Source organism: Cervus elaphus, chromosome X (assembly GCF_910594005.1).
Source record: "Cervus elaphus chromosome X, mCerEla1.1, whole genome shotgun sequence".
NCBI classification, from domain to species: domain Eukaryota; kingdom Metazoa; phylum Chordata; class Mammalia; order Artiodactyla; family Cervidae; genus Cervus; species Cervus elaphus.
The window spans coordinates 149628895-149647746 of NC_057848.1; the positions used below are offsets into that span (position 1 = coordinate 149628895).

The 18852-nt window shown below is 44.1% G+C and overlaps 1 protein-coding gene and 1 pseudogene across 1 annotated transcript; both read right to left on the minus strand.

Annotated features, from left to right (window-relative positions):
- Nucleotides 1-6583: 6583 nt before the first annotated feature.
- LOC122690531 lies at nucleotides 6584-7614 on the minus strand (annotated as a pseudogene).
- A 3264-nt stretch (nucleotides 7615-10878) lies between these two features.
- LOC122690532 (melanoma-associated antigen B4-like) lies at nucleotides 10879-13311 on the minus strand. Its single transcript, XM_043897465.1, has 2 exons — nucleotides 12991-13311; nucleotides 10879-12509 (listed from the first exon to the last, which is right to left on the minus strand). The coding sequence occupies exons 1-2, from the start codon at nucleotides 13309-13311 to the stop codon at nucleotides 11220-11222; spliced, it is 1611 nt and encodes a 536-aa protein (XP_043753400.1). The 3' UTR covers nucleotides 10879-11219.
- Nucleotides 13312-18852: the final 5541 nt, after the last annotated feature.

The window sequence follows — 18852 nt, forward strand, 5'->3', positions numbered from 1 at the left end:
CAGTCAACACTGTGTCCTACAGAGGAGTTTGAATGCCCTATGTATCTCCCATGCTCCATCTGTTCATCCCTCAAACCCTCACTTGGAACCCCAGACAACTACTGAATGTTTTACTCTTTCTACAGATTTGCATTTCCAGAATGTAACATTGATCGAATCATACAGTATGTAGGCTTTTGATACTGGCTCCTTCTGCTAATCCTTATACATTGGATTTTCTCTATATCTTTTTATGGTTTGAAATGTTTTCTTCTAGGACTGAATAGTATTCTGTGTAGCTTACCATAGTTTGTTTACCCACTCATCTACTGAAGGTCATCTTTGGTAATTTCGGTTCTTGGAAGCTATGACTTATGCTGCTATTAAACTTTGTGTGAATGTTTTTGGATGGGCTTAAGTTTTTGGCTATATTGAGCGAATACCTTAACGTTCATTTGCTAGATCATATGATAAGACTATATTTAACTTAAAAGAAATTGCCAGACATTTTCCAAAGTATCTGTATCACTGCATTCCCTTTAGCAATGAATTCTTGATCAGGTAGTTTGCCTATTTCCTCTTCATTTATTTGGATTTCTGTGTTTCTGGTTTCTACCTTCATTTTTGTAGTACTTCTCTGCCTTTTTCATTATTATTATTATTATTATTTTAATTATCGTGTTTGAGGTCTCCTCTTCCCAGGCTTCAAGGTTGAATTCTTTCCTCCTTTTTGTTTCTGCCCTATAAGGTTGGTCCAGTGGTTTGTGTAAGCTTCTTATTGGGTGAGATTTGTGCTGAGTTTTTGTTTGTTTTTTCCTCTGATGTGCAAGGCTGAGTAAGGTGGTCGTCCTGTCTGCTGATGATGGGGTTTGTATTTTTGTTTTCTTTGCTGTTTGAATGAGGCATCGTGCAGAGGGTACTATGTGGTTTGGTCATGCTGGTTCTTGTATTACACTGGTTTCCTTTGTGTGAGTTCTCACTATTTGATATCCCTCTGGTAGTTCTCTGGTATTCTAGGATCCTGGGGCCAGTGGACCCACTCTAAAGGGTCAGGGCTTGATCTTGAATTTTGCATGGGTCTATATATTCTATAGTGCTGGTCATGTACTCCTGTCCACTCTCAGCTGGTATTCTGCATGCACTTCTGTGTCTGAAGGTGTATTCCTGATGTGTCTGTGGAGAGAGATATATTCCATGTCCACCAACACCTCTTGCCATCTTGTTCCTCCTGGGGAAGATGCGTGAGAGTCCCTTGGACTGCAAGGAGATCTAACCAGTCAGTTCTAAAGGATATCAGTCCTGAACATTCATTGGAAGGAATGATGCTGAAGCTGAAACTCCAATACTGTGGCGACCTGATGTGAAGAACTGACTCATTGGATAAGATCCCGTTGCTGGGAAAGATTGAAGGCAGGAAGAGAAGGGGATGACAGAGGATGAAATGGTTGGACCCCATTACCTACTCAAAGGATATGAGCTTGAGCAAGCTCTGGGAATTGGTGATGGACAGGGAAGCCTGGCGTGCTACAGTCAATGGGGTTGCAAAGAGTCAGACACGACCGAGAGACTGAACAGAACTGATGAGTCATCATAATTATCTTGTCATTCCTATATTTTCTGGATGAGTTGAAGCCTTCCCTTACTGCAAGGCCGATTCCCTTACAGTGGCAAAGAAAGTGTGAGAAAATGTGTTCTCTGCTTGGTTTATCAAGTGTGATCCAGGCGCACATTTCCCTGGGCAAATTATATAAGCTTTATCCAAAACCTTGCATGCTTCTTGAAATTATCATTGTTCCTATGACCCACAAACTTCAGGTAGGATTGACAGAAACAATACAAAAACTGGACTGTAGCAATATAAGAATTAGGAACATGGGGCTTAATGAATTACAAATATGATGATAATTTTCCTCATTGTTTTGAATGATTACTGTCTTTTAAAAATCTTTCATTTTCTAGATATAAGGAAAATTTTGAACACAGCAGTTTGATAAATCGTATCTTTGTCATTAGAATTGGAACATTAATTTTTTTCTCCCTCCCATATGACTCCAGAAATTAGAAACTGTCAGTGTTCTTATTTTCTTAGGAAAATAGTTATTTTTCAAAAGTTCAGTGAGAATCTGTTCTTATAGCAGGACACAATTGGAAACATTGATTACACTACCGAGACTTTGACTGGAATGTCATATTTGACAGACACAGGTAGACTTGGATATGACCAGATAACTTGAGGAAACTAAGGTTAACGATCGGGAGACATACAAACCCATTGGAAAAATAGCCTGGGACCTTGCTGACAGAATTCCCATCAGCCTTACCAGGTGAGTAAGGAAGATCACTTCTGGCAGGCACAGGAACTTTGGGATGTTTTAGGGACTTCGGGAAGAAAGGAATTCATCCAGATCTCTAGGTTTGACAACATGTTTTGCTGTGGCTTCCTAGCCTCAAGAGGCTATTAAAATCTCCTTCTAGAGACTCCATATGAACCGTTCTAGCAAAGAAGATTTAAAAGCACCTATATGGCAAATCGTCATTCTTACTGTACTTACGTGAATAATCAGGCCAAGTTATTGAATTTAGACTTACTTTGCAAACAGATGAGGTCTTAGTTTTCCTAACTTTGGTAGAAATGACGGAGATGTTTGAGAGAAAAAATGGTTCAATAGAAATTGTTCTACATATGTGTGGGTATTAGGTTCTAGTGGTATTACGTTTCCTGGATGTTTTATTATTTACCTCCAAACTGGATTGGATCCTGAATTTTTCTAGTGTCCACCAGTATCTAGCTGCAACTTTCTTACTAAAATTCCCAATTTCTCCCATCCTTTTGCTGTATCTGTGGGGAGACAGTGAGCTCCAAGCGATACTCCTCTGCCATCTTGATCCACTCACTCTCCCATTCTTTTGACTTGAATCCCTGAGAACTAACATTGCCCTTCTCCTTATGTCTTGCAACGTGAAGCTAGATGACTTGATGCAAAGATCAGAGAAATTGTCACAACAGCTCATGTTTAAGCAGTCTTCATGCCTGTTGCTGTACGAGCCACTCAGAAAGTTTCCCTGAACACCCAGAGATGTTGCTAAATGTGATAGAGACATTTCAAACTGCAACAGATGCTTTGATCCTGACAGCTAGAAAACTTCTTGACTGACTACCGCCTGGGTTCACAAAGTGGTTTATAACCAGCTCCAATCATTAACGTCTGCTTTTCCTTGCTTTCCATAGAAATGCCTCTTATTAATAACTACCTGATACTACTTGCACCATAGACCTAGTTTGGGAACCCATCTGCATCACCACCTATTGAAATGAGATACCATTCTTTTTTTTTTTTTATTTTATGTCTAAATCTTTTATTTTTTTTATGTTTTATTTTTTTTCATATATTTTATTTATTTATTTATTTTTTTATTAGTTGGAGGCTAATTACTTCACAACATTTCAGTGGGTTTTGTCATACATCGACATGAATCAGCCATAGATTTACACGTATTCCCCATCCCGATCCCCCCTCCCACCTCCCTCTCCACCCGATTCCTCTGGGTCTTCCCAGTGCACCAGGCCGGAGCACTTGTCTCATGCATCCCACCTGGGCTGGTGATCTGTTTCACCATAGATAGTATACATGCTGTTCTTTTGAAACATCCCACCCTCACCTTCTCCCACAGAGTTCAAAAGTCTGTTCTGTATTTCTGTGTCTCTTTTTCTGTTTTGCATATAGGGTTATCGTTACCATCTTTCTAAATTCCATATATATGTGTTAGTATGCTGTAATGTTCTTTATCTTTCTGGCTTACTTCACTCTGTATAAGGGGCTCCAGTTTCATCCATCTCATTAGGACTGGTTCAAATGAATTCTTTTTGACGGCTGAGTAAAATTCCATGGTGTATATGTACCACAGCTTCCTTATCCATTCATCTGCTGATGGGCATCTAGGTTGCTTCCATGTCCTGGCTATTATAAACAATGCTGCGATGAACATTGGGGTGCACGTGTCTCTTTCAGATCTGGTTTCCTCAGTGTGTATGCCCAGAAGTGGGATTGCTGGGTCATATGGCAGTTCTATTTCCAGTTTTTTAAGAAATCTCCACACTGTTTTCCATAGTGGCTGTACTAGTTTGCATTCCCACCAACAGTGTAAGAGGGTTCCCTTTTCTCCACACCCTCTCCAGCATTTATTGCTTGTAGACTTTTGGATAGCAGCCATCCTGACTGGCGTGTAATGGTACCTCATGTTGGTTTTGATTTGCATTTCTCTGATAATGAGTGATGTTGAGCATCTTTTCATGTGTTTGTTAGCCATCTGTATGTCTTCTTTGGAGAAATGTCTGTTTAGTTCTTTGGCCCATTTTTTGATTGGGTCATTTATTTTTCTGGAATTGAGCTTCAAGAGTTGCTTGTATATTTTTGAGATTAATCCTTTGTCTGTTTCTTCATTTGCTATTATTTTCTCCCAATCTGAGGGCTGTCTTTTCACCTTACTTATAGTTTCCTTTGTAGTGCAAAAGCTTTTAAGTTTCATTAGGTCCCATTTGTTTACTTTTGCTTTTATTTCCAATATTCTGGGAGGTGGGTCATAGAGGATCTTGCTGTGATTTATGTCGGAGAGTGTTTTGCCTATGTTCTCCTCTAGGAGTTTTATAGTTTCTGGTCTTACATTTAGATCTTTAATCCATTTTGAGTTTATTTTTGTGTATGGTGTTAGAAAGTGTTCTAGTTTCATTCTTTTACAAGTGGTTGACCAGTTTTCCCAGCACCACTTGTTAAAGAGGTTGTCTTTTTTCCATTGTATATCCTTGCCTCCTTTGTCAAAGATAAGGTGTCCATAGGTTCGTGGATTTATCTCTGGGCTTTCTATTCTGTTCCATTGATCTATATTTCTGTCTTTGTGCCAGTACCATACTGTCTTGATGACTGTGGCTTTGTAGTAGAGTCTGAAGTCACCTATTGAAATGAGATACCATTCTTGAAATGAACTGAGCTGTTCTCAGAAATATGCAACTGCTGCTATGAAATGGAGGACTCCACTAATCCATTCTCTCTCTCCACAGTGACCAGATCAGCTTTTCCCATGTGAGACTTGCAGGCAAGTTTCAGAGGAGGTAACTGTTAAGGCTTAGGGCACTCTGCCCCCAAATATACCACAATGGCATATTGATTATTTTGAATTCAAGTTACTTAACAAACAGCCAACAGAGGAGGGACATTCCGCCACCCTGCGATTTCTGTCTCCTTGAGAGCAGGAAATCTCATATGAAGGATGTACTGCCTGCATCTGGAGGCAGAAGGAAACCCTTGGAACCAGAAATAGGCACTTCAAGCAGAGAAGCCTGTATACATAAACCTTGTTAAGTCTTTAATTTACTACCCCGCATACAGATTCTGTTTAGATCCCTTGTTAGTTGAGTACCTAAAACCTAAGTTTATTTGTCCTGTCGATTCCTCACAAATTGTTTTGTTGTCGACAAAATAAAGAAGCTGCCTGCTTTGCCCGCTTCTTAGGTCCCATTTCTATGACACTTCTGTGCACATGAATTGCCATTTGTCTCTTTTTCTCCTGTTACCCTGTCTTGTGTCAACTTTATTAGTAGTCTAACCACAAGAACTCAAAAGGGGTAAAGGGAAGAATTTCCTCCTTCCCTACACACCTCAAGCAAGTTCACCCTTATATCTCAGAAACTCCCTGGAGACGATGTGTGTAGAATAGCAGTCTGTGCACTGGTATCTCCTGCATTGAGATTAGAGCAGAGACACCTTAGATTTCTGTATGTTAGGGGCCAAATTGTGTCCCCTCCAAAAATGCATATTGAAGGCATAACTCAGAGTACTTCAGAATGCAACTGTAGTTAGAGATAAGGTCTTTAAAGAGATGGTTGAGTTAAAATGAAGTCATTAGGGTGGGCCATAACCCAGTGTGACACAAGAAGATATTGGGACACAAAAGGAGGCACCAGGGATATATGCACTCAACAGGAATGCCAAGTGAAGAGGGCAGCCACATGGCCGCCAAGGGGAGAGGCCTCAGGGTAAACCAGCCCTCATCTTGGACTTGCAGCCTCTAGAACTCTGAGAATTTCAGTTGTTTCAGCCACCCATTCTGTGGGGTTTTGTTGTGGAAAGCCTAACAAATCAGGATGTTACCCCAGGTAGAGTTTTCTTTCTGGGTAGTCTTTTTACTTTCCTGTCATTCATAAAGGCTATTTTAACATCTTCCTTATGTGATTGCAGCTCCCGTTTCTAAAGTTGTATGGGCATAGGCTAGGTCTTGATCTTAGCCTCACCAGAACTAGCATAGAGCCTTTCAAAGAGCAGATGCTCAAAAAATAAATGAAGACAGTAAGAGGTCTAACTTGTTAAGGTTTAATACCTCCTGCATTTTTTAATAAGCCTATTGAGGTATAAATTATTTAATTTTACAAAGCAGAAGACAGAAAAGATGGAGAAAAATCAAGGTTGATCATGTTTTGAAATTTTTTCATTTTATTTCTTCATTCCATTCTCCCAGCAGTTTTACTGTGAGATTGCTTCCCATTTCAACAAAAGTCCCTATTTTTATGTCAAATGTTCTTATCTGGATGATTTTTTAAAAATCTTGGTCTTCAGTAGGGGGTGGGGGAAGCTACTGGACGTGGCCATGGAATGTGCCTGGAAGTGACAGTCGTACCAGGCCTGGCTGTGGCTTGAGCTCTCTCCTCCTCATCTCGCAAAGCTTCTTCATATTGTGATGAGAAGGCACTGGGAACCGTATCATTGACTTTTGCCAAAAATTCTAAGACTTTCATTTTGCTGGTTTCAGCATAGGCTCTTGTGCCCCACAGGAACTCATAAGATGGAGGATCGCTACTGGCAACCTGGCAGTACTCCAGGTACTTCATCATCACTAAGTCTTTGGTGATGATCTTCCTGGGCTCTCAGTAGATGAAGTGTTTTCTCCCAGCATATACTCGCATCATATTCAGGAAGCTCCAGATGTCTTCCTCAGTGGCACAGTTGCCCTTCAGGAAGATCACACCCAGAACTGTCATCAAGAAACCGGTCTTAGGTAAGCCCCTACAATCCCACACCCTGCCATTGTTGTGCAGGTTCAGTTTGCTGACAAGGTGATAGGAGTGGATGGTTGACTCAACTTCCTTCAAGTCAGCTGCAAAGACAGCCTCGATGTGTTCAGAAGCTCTCTTGAGAACCTCGGCAAATGGGTCATGGTATCTTGGGTGGATGATCTTCAGCATGTCTTCCTTCATAATGGGCTGCTTCATTTTTTACTTACATGGGAGGAACCACTCCAACAAACTTGTCATGCTGTTCAGAGAATCACGGTAGGTGTTCTTGGTAGAAAATGAGACATGGGAGGAACGTGAATCTTCCTCATCTTGACTGGTATCTTCCTCATCATATGTGTCAGAAGTACTTGAAAAAGTGCTGGTAGTAGATGGGGCTCCGAGGACCCCTGGGAAGTGCTATTTGACCCAGTAGCTGATGAGCTCTGTGAATTATCTTCTAAAAAAGAAGAGGTAGAGGGAAGCTGTTCCATTACTGCAGCGGGCTCAACTCCCTTGTGACTCTGGGGCTCATCTTGGGCCTGGTGGGGTTTCTCCTGGATGCAGAGCATATGATTCTGACCCTGAGGCATGATGACTGTGCTAGGGGATAGTGATTATAAGTGTGAGTAGGAGGGCAGGTGACAAGCACCCGCAGAATGACGAATGTTGAGTGTGCAGCTGCAGCAGGGAAATACCACCTTGGTTATAAGGAAGGCTACATTTGTGGTTTTCTTGAAGGCACTGTTTTGAAAATCCCCAGGGTTCCTATTCTCCTAATGAGCCTGTCTTTTGAGAAACATCTTAAAGGAAATTAGAGTGATCTCTAGGCTGCATCCTGCTACCCCTGCCTCAGGTGTGCTGGGCTGACAGAAGGGGCTGGTATTCTCCTACACAGAGGCATCTGTTATTTCACATTCAAGACCACCACCCAACTGGTGGCCAGTCATCGGACCCTTTCCCTCTGCTGTTCGATAGTTGGCATCACAAATCTCCGTGGGATTTCTGAGAAGTGAAGGGGTCCTCAGCTTATCACCCCATTCAGTAGTTATCACCCGGTACTGAGTGCTCAGTGGGAAGTTGTGTCCTGGCCTCTGGAGTCCTCAACACTCATTAAGAGTACTTCATTTGGTTCCCCATAGGGCCTGGTGTCCCCACCCCTTTCTTGGAATGGTATCTGCACCTTCATACTAAGGGTTTCACCTCCTACACACCTGAAATAAATAAATGTTGGTGGAACTTCAGCTTGATCGCTCTGCCCTGGTTCTTCAAGGGCTATAAGAACAGGGCTGGATTCTTTATCACTTCTTTTTATTGGTAGATGATCCCTAAGTCCTTGTTTTGACCTCATTTGTGACTTGAAATTCTAACTCCCTTTCCCTTAGGCCCACCCCTTATACTACTGTACTTTCTTATAGTAGGTCAAGCATCTCCACGAGACCCCTAGGAGGAAGTAAGATTCTCCTCATCCCTCCATGCCTGTCCTTGGTCTTCTTCTTCTTTTTTTTTTTTTTTTCATGTCCTTGGTCTTCTGAGGTGAAAAGGATGAGATGAATCATATGGTCTTGGGGTGTGTTGGTCCCTTTGACTTCAGGGTATTCGGTAGGTTTCTGGAAAATCTGGAAATAATCCCACTGATGGCCCTAGGCTATACCTCTTGGACCATGTCCCAAATCCCCTTGTGACATCATAGAACGAAATGGGCATGTCATGTCAACAATCAGCAGGTATCCCAGGGATGCCAGGAATGGCAGGGCAGGGTTCTGTGGGGTTTCCTCAGAGTTCTGAGGTCAGGGGTTTCACAAGTTCAAAGCTTGACTCCTGGCAGGGTTTGGGTCTCCTTTGTTTGTTTATGTAAGGGAGCTCTCCTCAGACTAAGGTCCTCACTCCTGTGGTGCCAGAGAGGGAAAGTCTGGGAATTGCACACGACACTACTCCTACCTGTGCCCTTTCAGGGATGACATCAGGATTCAGGCTTCTTGGGGCCCACTCTGTTCAGCGTTGGGGTAATGCCCTCACTAAGATTCCTCACCTTGACTCCCGGGGGACTCTGGATTTCCTGTTTATTTAACCCTAAGGTGACCCATGTAGAGCAAAGATCATGTCCTTGCAAGCCCTGAGAAGAAGGGAGGGAATGCTCAGCCTGGCAGCCCTGTCTTGGCCTTCTGAGAGCAGACACAGGCCAGTCTCTCTGTGACTTCAGTTATGATGTGTTTTTTGTCTCCTCAGCCTTCATTCATCTATCTTTACATTGACTCCTGTCTCTTCTCTGAAAGACTTCTTGGGAAATTCTGCTATTTAACGTGTGAAATACCTTTTGGACTAGTGATCAGAAAGAGGAAGTGACCCAAGGTTGGCCTCATCCTGGAGGAGTGGCATGGTATGGGCTCTAGAGGATTTTGGTGCCGGGGTTCAGTCCAGTTCCTGTCATTTATGAATTTGAACTTCTTTATTCCAGCTGCTTTATCTGCAAAGTGTGCTTGAAAAAGTCTATCGTGTAGGACCACAGACCCGTGTGATGTATGTAAATCACCTGGCACAGTATGAGACAAACTTTGGTACTTTCAATGAATGGCAGTAATTATGAAGATAATTTTTACCCCAAATGATAGCAAACGTCCATCATATAATTTTATTTCCAGTCTATATTAGAGAATATGCAACCTCAACCAATAATCAAATCCACATTGGCACTAATGCTCCCAAGCAAGTAAAACTAAGCCGTTTTTCCCTATTGGAGCTTCTGTTTTAATATGGATGTGAAATTCTCTTATCCACATGGATGCAAATGCAGGTTCATTTGTCTCAAGGACCAGCAATTTCTCTCTCAGGTGCCTTTTATCCAAACCACCCCTATTTTAATAACCATTGCCACTAACAATTGAGCCCTCCCTGAAAGTTTGCCAAATTACACTCAACATAACCTAATTAAACTGCCCGTTGAACAGAGCAAGCTGTGATGCTCCCATCCCAGAAAAACAGAGACAGTCCAGTGACATCTTGGCATCTCACTTCAATGGGTATAAGCCTTATTTCTCAGAAACTCTCTGGACAGCTTTTGATGAAAACATGTAGTTTGAGGGTTCACTTGCACTGGCTCAAGTGCACAGGGCCCCTTCCATTCCCTATGGTTTCCTGATATCCCCAAATAATGGTGAATATATGGTTTAGATATATTCCAGGTTTACAGCCTCACCTCTGAGAACCATCATATGAGTGTCTGGCATCACTGCCACAGCTTCATCTAGCCCACCATGCATCTGGACTGAAAATTACCTCCCACCGAGAACTAGATGTTTCCCAAGAATCAGTGCTGCCTTAATCAGGTAACTTAGACTTGCTTGCTCTCATCTGGAGCCGCCTCTTCCACACCTCCACCCGTTTAATTTGTGATTTGTTTATTCCTTAGACTTACCTCACCACCTTCCTTTTATGGTACCTGCTGCTAGACTCAAAATTCCATGGGCAGGGGGTTGGTCATTTTCTTACCAACCCAGTACTATAAGAAAGATTTCTAAATAAAAAAAAAAAAAAAGAAAGAAAGCCTTCTAAACAGAAGATGATCAAATAAATTGGGAGAAAAAGAAAATGATGAGCAAAGACTCTATTTTATTATCATTTAAGTGTCATACAGTTTGAATAAGCTAAGCAAATCTTAGTCCAAGTTATTAACTTTTACTAGGAAAGAGGACAGAGAAGACAAACGAAGAATAAACCAGCATTTACTCTTAAAGCTTTGTGATCCGAAATCTTTAGGATTCTTACACATTTCCAAGTAAAATTCTATTCCAACATTATGTTCCCTCGTTCTGGACCACCAAGAAAATACTGAAGTCTTTTCAACTTGTTTACAAATAACGAACTCCTAATCATAAACCTAACAGCAGTAAACATGACATCCATGACATTAATAAACCTAGATTCTGTAGCACAATAAAGGTTATGAAGAGTAGTAACATTTAAAAATATAAAACACCTCTACCTACCTACCTAGATCATCTATTTTTGACTACATATAATTCATATGGATAAAAGGAAAACGTACACATTTTGTTAAAACTGCACCTAAACTCCCATACTACTTAGAACTGTGAACAACTTATGGGTTTTGTTCCTTCCACCCAAACTACCCTGCACTATTGAAGAGGTGGACTGTTCTCTTCAGACAGAAAGGGCACAAAGTGCCCTGCCCCCCTCCCTAGATGTGGGAGGAGCTGCAGGACTTGGCCCTGGAAGGGGCACTGGCCTTAGCCATAGCTGGAGGAATGGAAGCGCCTCTCAGCCCTGCTCTCTCCACCTGATCTCTCAGAGCCTCATGAAAGAGGTCTGGGAAGGAACTCGGGACCGTATCCTGGATCTTGGCCAGAACTTCCAACACCTTCATCTTACTGGTCTCAGCATGAGCTCTTGGGCCCCACAGGAACTCGTAGCTCGGAGGACCACTTTTGGGCACCCGGCGGTAGATTAGGTACCCCTTCTCCACCAGATCTTTGGTGATGAGCTTTCTGGGCTCCCCAAAGATGGAGTGATTCCTCCCATCATAGATCCCCAACACATTGAGGAAATCCCAGACCTCCTCCTCGGTTGCACAGTTACCCTTCATAAAGATGATGCCCAGGAGTGCCATGAGGAGACCAGACTTGGGCATCCCCCGCTCACCACGTGAACCTTCCTCTACCCCGAGACTGAACTTGTTGATGAGGGTGTAGATGTTCCTGCTGCGGTCGACTTCCTTCAGCTCCAGGCCAAACACCAGCTCCACGCGCTCAGAGGCTCTCCTCAGGATCTCAGGGAAGCGCTCCTTGTACTTGCTGCTGATGACCTTCATCAGGGCGTTCTGCGTGATGGGCTCCTTCTTGTTGTACTTCTCCAGCAGGAACTCCACCAGCATGCTGGCCTTCCTGTTCAGAGGATCTCTGCGAAAGCTCCGAACGACCAGGGCTGACTGGGCGGCATCTGCACTTTCCTCCTCTGGGCCCTGGGCACCTTCATCAGATCCTGCGCAGGTAGGCCCTGCATCAGGACAGCTAGGGGCCATGGCTCCCTGAAGCTCCTGGGGATCGCCAGAAGCAGGGGAGCTCGGGGGAGAACCCTGAGGGACAGAAGAGGGGGAGGAGGGGCGCTCCTCTCCTGGGGCTGCAGCAGCACTGGCCTGGGGCTCCTGAGCTTCCCCCTGGACCTGGTGGCGTTTCCCGTGGCCATGAGACTTGTTTTTGTGCTTCCGAGGCATGATGACAGAGGTCAGGGACCTCAGGCAGCGTGCAGTTAGGAAGGCAGGCAAGGAGGGCACCTTAAGGAAGGACAAAGAAATGCTGTGAGCACCTTCACCAGGGAGAGTCATCCCCGGCTTAAACCAAGCCTGCTTCTTAGGGGAGGCTTGAGTCCACTGCTCTAGGATCCACAAGTCTCCTGTTCTGGTCAGCCTGTTCCCTGAGTCCCCTGAGGAGGAAGTGAGAGTAAGCCCTGGGGCGCAGCCAGACAGCCCTGCCTGGGCATTAGAGGGGGTCCTGTGGGGGCTGGCAGGGGAGGCATGTCTTTTCAGTTCACATTCAGAGTTAGGATGAAAAATGGGGAACGACCCTCTAGCACCCACCCCGTTCCCTCTTCTGTTCTGAAGTTGATGCTGCCACCTTCCCTGTGACTCTGGAGGAGAGAAGGGAGCACTCAGCCTCCCACCGAAGGGTCCCAGGACCCGCCCTTCTGCAAGCAAGCTCTAAGCACCCCACTCAGACCGCAGCTTCCATTCCCTGTGTTTGGCTGGAAGAAGTGCTGACCACAGGGGTGGGTGCTGATTCGCCCATGTGTCGGGGAGGATGGTCTTCATCCTGGCTGCTCCTGAGCCCTGACATCCTCCCTGTTCTGACCAGCTATGAACCCCTCCGACCGAGGTACCCTCCTCCCTCAGTGTATCCCGCATCCGAGATTGCAATGAGGGTGCCCCACAAATGTTAGAGCTGCCCGGATCCTACCCGGATGCTCTGAGGCCAAGTCACAGGGGGTGGGGGTTTCGTGTGGCCGCCGTTCTGGGGTGTGGAGACCCTACAGTCCCCCCCGAGGGTCCCTTCTTTAGCTACAGGGCTCAGGGCTTTCCCTCTACTGTGTAGAATTGGAGTCCACAAGCCCCGGACTGAAGCCGTCCTCTCAGAGACCACCTGGGTGAAGCGGATGAATTTGGGGCTTAAGATGCAGGCCCGAATCATCCGTGTGAGAGCAGGGGCAGGTGGCCTAGGGTTGTCTGGCCCCCTCTTTTCAGAGGGAAAGGCTTGACCGTGCCGGACGTGTGTCCCCATATTTGTAAGTCACGTCACCTCACACTTGGACACCTGATGAGACCTGGGAGTCCTCCGTGGGGCCCCCTACACGGCAGTTGTCAAAGATGACAGCAGCTGTCAAAGATGGCTTCGCAGCCCCAGCGTGTGTGCGTGTGTCGTCACTTCCGGTCATGTGCTTCTGTGTTCCAGGCGGACAGCAGAGGCGGGGTCAGGGTGGGCAGGGTTCCGGGGGAGCGTCCCGCAGGATGGGCATGTGCCCCGTTCCTTGAATCTTAGGGGATCCTTTCCCTCTACTGAGCTGAGTCTACAAGTCTCCGTCTCAGGCTCTAGCTTCCGTCAGCATTCCGGCAGGAATTGTTTGTGGCCTGGCCGAACAGGCTTCCTGGAGCTCCTGAGAATGACAGGAAGGGCACTTTTGGGCCCCGTCTTCTGTGCTGAGAGATGCTCCATCCACTCTCCGTGTCTTCCCTTGGCCCCTGTAAGTGGTGGGCTCTGTCCCATCTGCTGACCTGAGGACAAGGCCTCACATCGAAGACGTCAAGCCCTGAGACTCCTGGTGAGAAGTGAACGTACATGTCCTCTGGACACTTCTGCCTGAGGCTTCCAGGAAATGGCTGCTGCAGGTAAGATGAACTGAGAGGGAAGCATGAGAGACTGCCTTCTGTGGTGTGGAACCTCTCACATCTCACTCAGGATGTTCATAGTGACTGCTGGCAGGGCCTGGAAATCCTTTACTTTCGGGTATGAATCCAACCCTGTCCCCAACCATGCCCCACAAAATCCCAGCAGAGTAAGTGAAGGGGCTCCTAAGCCCGACAGTTCTCACTGTGGGCTCTTAGTCGACTGCAGGGGCATTGCTCGAAAGTTCTGAGGTGAATTTCTGTCCCTTGGTACAATTTCTGTGGTATTAAGTTTTCTCTTTTAGTCCCCGTGTGATAGTCTATTAAGGTGATCACTTAAAAAGGCTAGTTGTCATCCACTAAGAAAGTTTGTGCTGGCTAATTTATGACCTCTGGGCCATACTGCCACATCCAACCCAAAGTTTTGTGCCCCATGGTCTTGGCATGGGAGCTCTGAGATGCTACCTCTGATTCCTTCAGTGAGGCTATAGAGAGTCAAGGCCCCAGGGCACAGTGGAAGAATCAAGGGCTGAACTTTAAAGCCTTTTGCAGCTGATCCTGTTGTCTGCTTCCCTTGTAGGCTGCACACCCCTTGTCAGTCTCCAAGTACTCCCTCACCTTGGCACTCACAGGGTCAAGTTCATTGGAGACTTATTTTCCCTCAGGGATTATTTAGTTTTGTGTTTTTGCTTCTTTTACTAGTTCTCTTTAGCCCTTGTATAAGTTTTCCATGGTTTATTCTAGGTACAGGAATCAGCAGCCCATGTTGGATTGTGGTCTCAGCTGGTCTGACAATAGTAGATCTGTAAAGGAGCTAAGGAACATCGACAGTCTTACAATATCTGCTCCTCATGAATACACATAACATACTATTCTGTTTGCGACTTCTTTCTCCTAAGGTTTTCAGGACACTCTTGTTGCCTCCATGTGGAATGTATACATTGTTCTGAGGTTTCGTTGTAGGTACATTTTTTGTATGGTTGCTTTGTTTATGGTGTATTTTCTATTATCTGATCTAAGTAATTGTTGATTCTTCCAGGCCAGACTCTTGATTTTGCTATGGTGAACTATTTTATACCAGATAGCTGAAGTTATTTAATTATTTGAATATTTTATTTGCATGTTTCCTAAGATTTTTAATTCGAGGACAAATTCTTACATTCTCTTTTGCCTTTCATTGTTCCTGTCTCATATTCATTTGGCATTGTTGTATATAGGTCTGTACTGGCTATGTGTTCTTGTCCAGATTTTTTCTACATTTTAAATCAGTCGTGCATTTACGAAAAGTTTTAATTGGAGGATAATTGCTTTATAATGTGTTAGTTTCTGTTGTACAACAGTATGAAGCAGCTATATGTATACATATATCCCCCCTCCCCGTGAGCATCCCTCAAGCCACCCCCATCTCAGCCCTCTAGGTTGTCAAAGAACAGCAGTCTGAGCTCCCTCTGTTATACAGCATCACCGTTAGCTATCTCTTGTACACATGGTCGTGCATATATGTCATTGCCACTCTCAATTTGTCCCTCTCTCTCCTTCCCGTGCTGTGTCCACGTCTTTTCTCTACGTGTGTCTCTATTCCTACCCTGCAAATAGATTCCTAAGTGCCATTTTCTAGATTCCATATGAATGCGTTAATATGCAATATATTTTGTTCTCTTTCTGACTTACTTCACTCTGTATAACAGACTCTAGGTGCATCCACCTCACTACAACTGACTTAAATCTGTTACTTTTTATGGTTGAGTAATATTCCATTGTATATATCGAGCACAACTTCTGTAACTATTCATCTGTCAGTGGAAGTTGAGGTGGTTGCTTCCATGCCCTAGCTATTGTAAACAGTGCTGGAAGAAACAGTGCGGTCCATGAATCTTTTCAAGTATGGCTTTGTCAGTGTGTATGCCCAGTAGTGGGATTGCTGAGTCATAGGGTAGTTTTATTTCTAGTTGTTAAAGGAAGCTCCATACTGTTCTCCATAGTGGCTGTATCAGTTTACATTCCCCCTCAAAGTGCAAGAGGGTTCTCTTTTCTCCACGCTGCTTCATCATTTATTGTTTCTAGATTTTTTTATGATAGGCTTTCTGGCAAGTGTGAGGTGATACAACATTGTAGCCTTGCTTTGCATTTCTTTCATAATGAATGGTGAGCATCTTCTCTTATGAGCACCTGTATTATTTTTAAAGAGCAGATTTAGGACTACAGACATTTAAGCAGGTAGTGTACAGAGTTCCTATAGAGCCAGTCTCTTCCTCCACTTAGCATCTTTTGTTTTTAACATCTTGGATTGTTTCAACTGATACAAGTTCTTTTGTTAAAACTGAGCAACTAATATCAATATGGTGTTATTAACTATTGTCCATTGTTTACAGTTTGTTTTACTTTTGTTTGGCAGTTCTGTGTTGTTTTCGTTCAGTTGCTCAGTCATCTCTGACTGTGACCCCATGATCTGTAGCACGCCAAGCTCCCTATCTTTCACCATGTCCTGGACTTGGTTCAAACTAATGTCCATCCAGTCAGTGATGCCATCCAACCATCTCATCCTCTGCTGCCTCCTTTTCTTTTTCCCTTCAATCTTTCTTGACAATAGCATCTTTTCCAATGAGTCGGCTCTTCTGATCAGGTGGCCAAAAGTTTTAGTTTCAACTTCAGCATCAGATATTCCCATGAATATTCAGGGTTGATTCCCTTCAGCAATGACTGGTTGAATCTCTTTTCTGTCCAGGGCACTCTCAAGAGTCTTCTCCAGCACCACAGTTCAAAAGCATCAATTTTTCACCGCTCAGCCTTCTTTACGGTCTAGTGCTCACATCCACACATGACCACAGGGAAAAACATAGCTTTGACTAGACACAACTCTTTTGGCAATGGATCTCTCTGCTTTTTATTACATGATCTAGGTTTGTCATAGCTTCTCTTGCAAGGAATAAGCGTCTTTTAACTTCATGGCATCTTTTAATTTGGGGCTTCCCTCGTAGCTCAGTTGGTAAAGAATCTGCCTGCAGTGCAGGAGATCCGGGGTCAATTCCTGAGTCAGGAAGATCCCCTGGAGAAGGAAATGGAAACCCAGTTCAGTATTCACGCCTAGACAATCCCGTGGACAGAGGAGCCTGGCAGGCTACAGCCCATGGGGTCTCAAGGGGTGGACAAGACTTAGTGACTAAACCACCACCACCACCGTCATGGCTGCATTCACCCTCCACAGTGATTTTGGAGAAGAAAATTAAATCTTACATTGTTTCTACTTTTTCCCCATCTGTTTGCCATGACGTGTTGGGACCAGATGCCGTGATCTTAGTTTCTTGAATGTTGAGTTTTAAGCCAGCTTTTTCACTGTCCCCTTTCACCCTCCTCAAGAGTCTCTTTAGTTCCACTTGACTTTCTGCCATAAGGGTGGTATCCTATGCGTATCTGAGGGTGTTGAGATTTCTCCCAGCAATTTGATTTCAGCTTGTGTTTCATCCAGCCCATAAATGTGCATGCTGTACTCTACAGATAGCTTTAATAAGCAGGGTGACCATATACCACCTTGACTTACTCCTTTCGCAATTTGGAACCAGTCTGTTGTTCTTTGTCCACTTCTAACTGTTGCTTCTTACCCTGTATGCAGGCCTCTCAGAAGTCAGGTAAGTTGGTTTGGTATTCCCTTGTCTTTAAGAATTTTCCACACTTTGCTGGATCCACACAGGCAAAGACTTTAGCATAGTGAAACCAGTAGACATTTTTCTGGAATTCCCTTGTTTATTCCAATGGATATTGGCTATGTAATCTGGTCCTCTGCCTTTTCTGAATCCAGCTTGTACAGATTGAAGTGTTTGGTTCACCTTCTGTTGAAGCACAGCATGAAGGATTTTGAGCATTCCCTTCCTAGCATTTCCCTTGTGAAATGAGTGAAATTATATGATAGTTTGAACATTCCTTGGCATTGCACTTCTTTGAGGTTGGAATGAAAGCTGACCATTTCCAATATTGTGCCCACTGCTGAGTTTTCCAAATTTGATGGCATATTGAGTGCAGCACTTTCACAGCATCATCTTTTAGGGTTTGAAATACCTCAGCTGGAATAACATCACCTCCCCTAACTTTGTTCATAAAGATGCTTCCTAAGCCCCGCTTGACTTCACACTACAGGATGTCTGGCACTTGGTGAGTGATCACACCATCACTGTTATCTGGGTCTTTAAGACCATGTTGGTACAATTCTGTGTGTCCTTGCCACCTCATCTTAATATCTTTTGCTTCTGTGCAATCCCTAGTGTTTCTGTCCTTTATTGTGCCCATCTTGGCATGAAACGATCCCTTGTTATCTTTAATTTTCTTGAAGAGAACTCTAGTCTTTCCCATTCTATTTCTTCCCTCTATTTCTTTGCATTGTTCACTTAAGAACACTTTCATATTTCTCCTTGCTGTTCTTTGGAAATCTGCATTCAGATTCATATATCTTTCCTTTTCTTCTTTGCCTTTCACTACTCTTCTTTTCTCACGTATTTGTACAGCCTTCTCAGACAACCATTTTGCCTTGTTGCATTTATTTTCCTTGGGGAAGGTTTTGGTCACCACCACCTGTACCTCGTTCTGATCCTCCATCTTTAGTTCTTCAGGCACTCTGTCTTCCAGATCTAACCCCTTGAAACTATTCCACACCTCCACTGTATAATCATGAGACATGGGTTCAGTCGTATCTGAATGGCTTAGTGATATATCCTTCTTTCGTCAATTTTAGCCTGAAATTTGCAATAAGGAGCTTATGATCTGAGCCAGAGTCAGCTCCAGGTCTTGTTTTTGCTGACTGTGTAGAGCTTTTCTATCTTCTGCAGCAAATTATCCGTTGAGGATCTGCTTTTGCATTCCAATCCCCTATGATGTAAAGAACACATTTTGGGGCTTTTAGCTCTAGAAGGTGTTATAGGATTTCATAGAATCATTTGACTTTAGCTTC

Bases quoted from the DNA above. Each gene is read 5' to 3' on its own strand.
- LOC122690532 (XM_043897465.1), bottom strand. From the start codon at position 13,311: ATGGGGACACACGTCCGGCACGGTCAAGCCTTTCCCTCTGAAAAGAGG. The intron at 12,510-12,990 runs GTAGGATCCGGG...TCTAATGCCCAG, and splicing joins CTTGGCCTCAGAGCATCCGG to GCAGGGCTGTCTGGCTGCGC.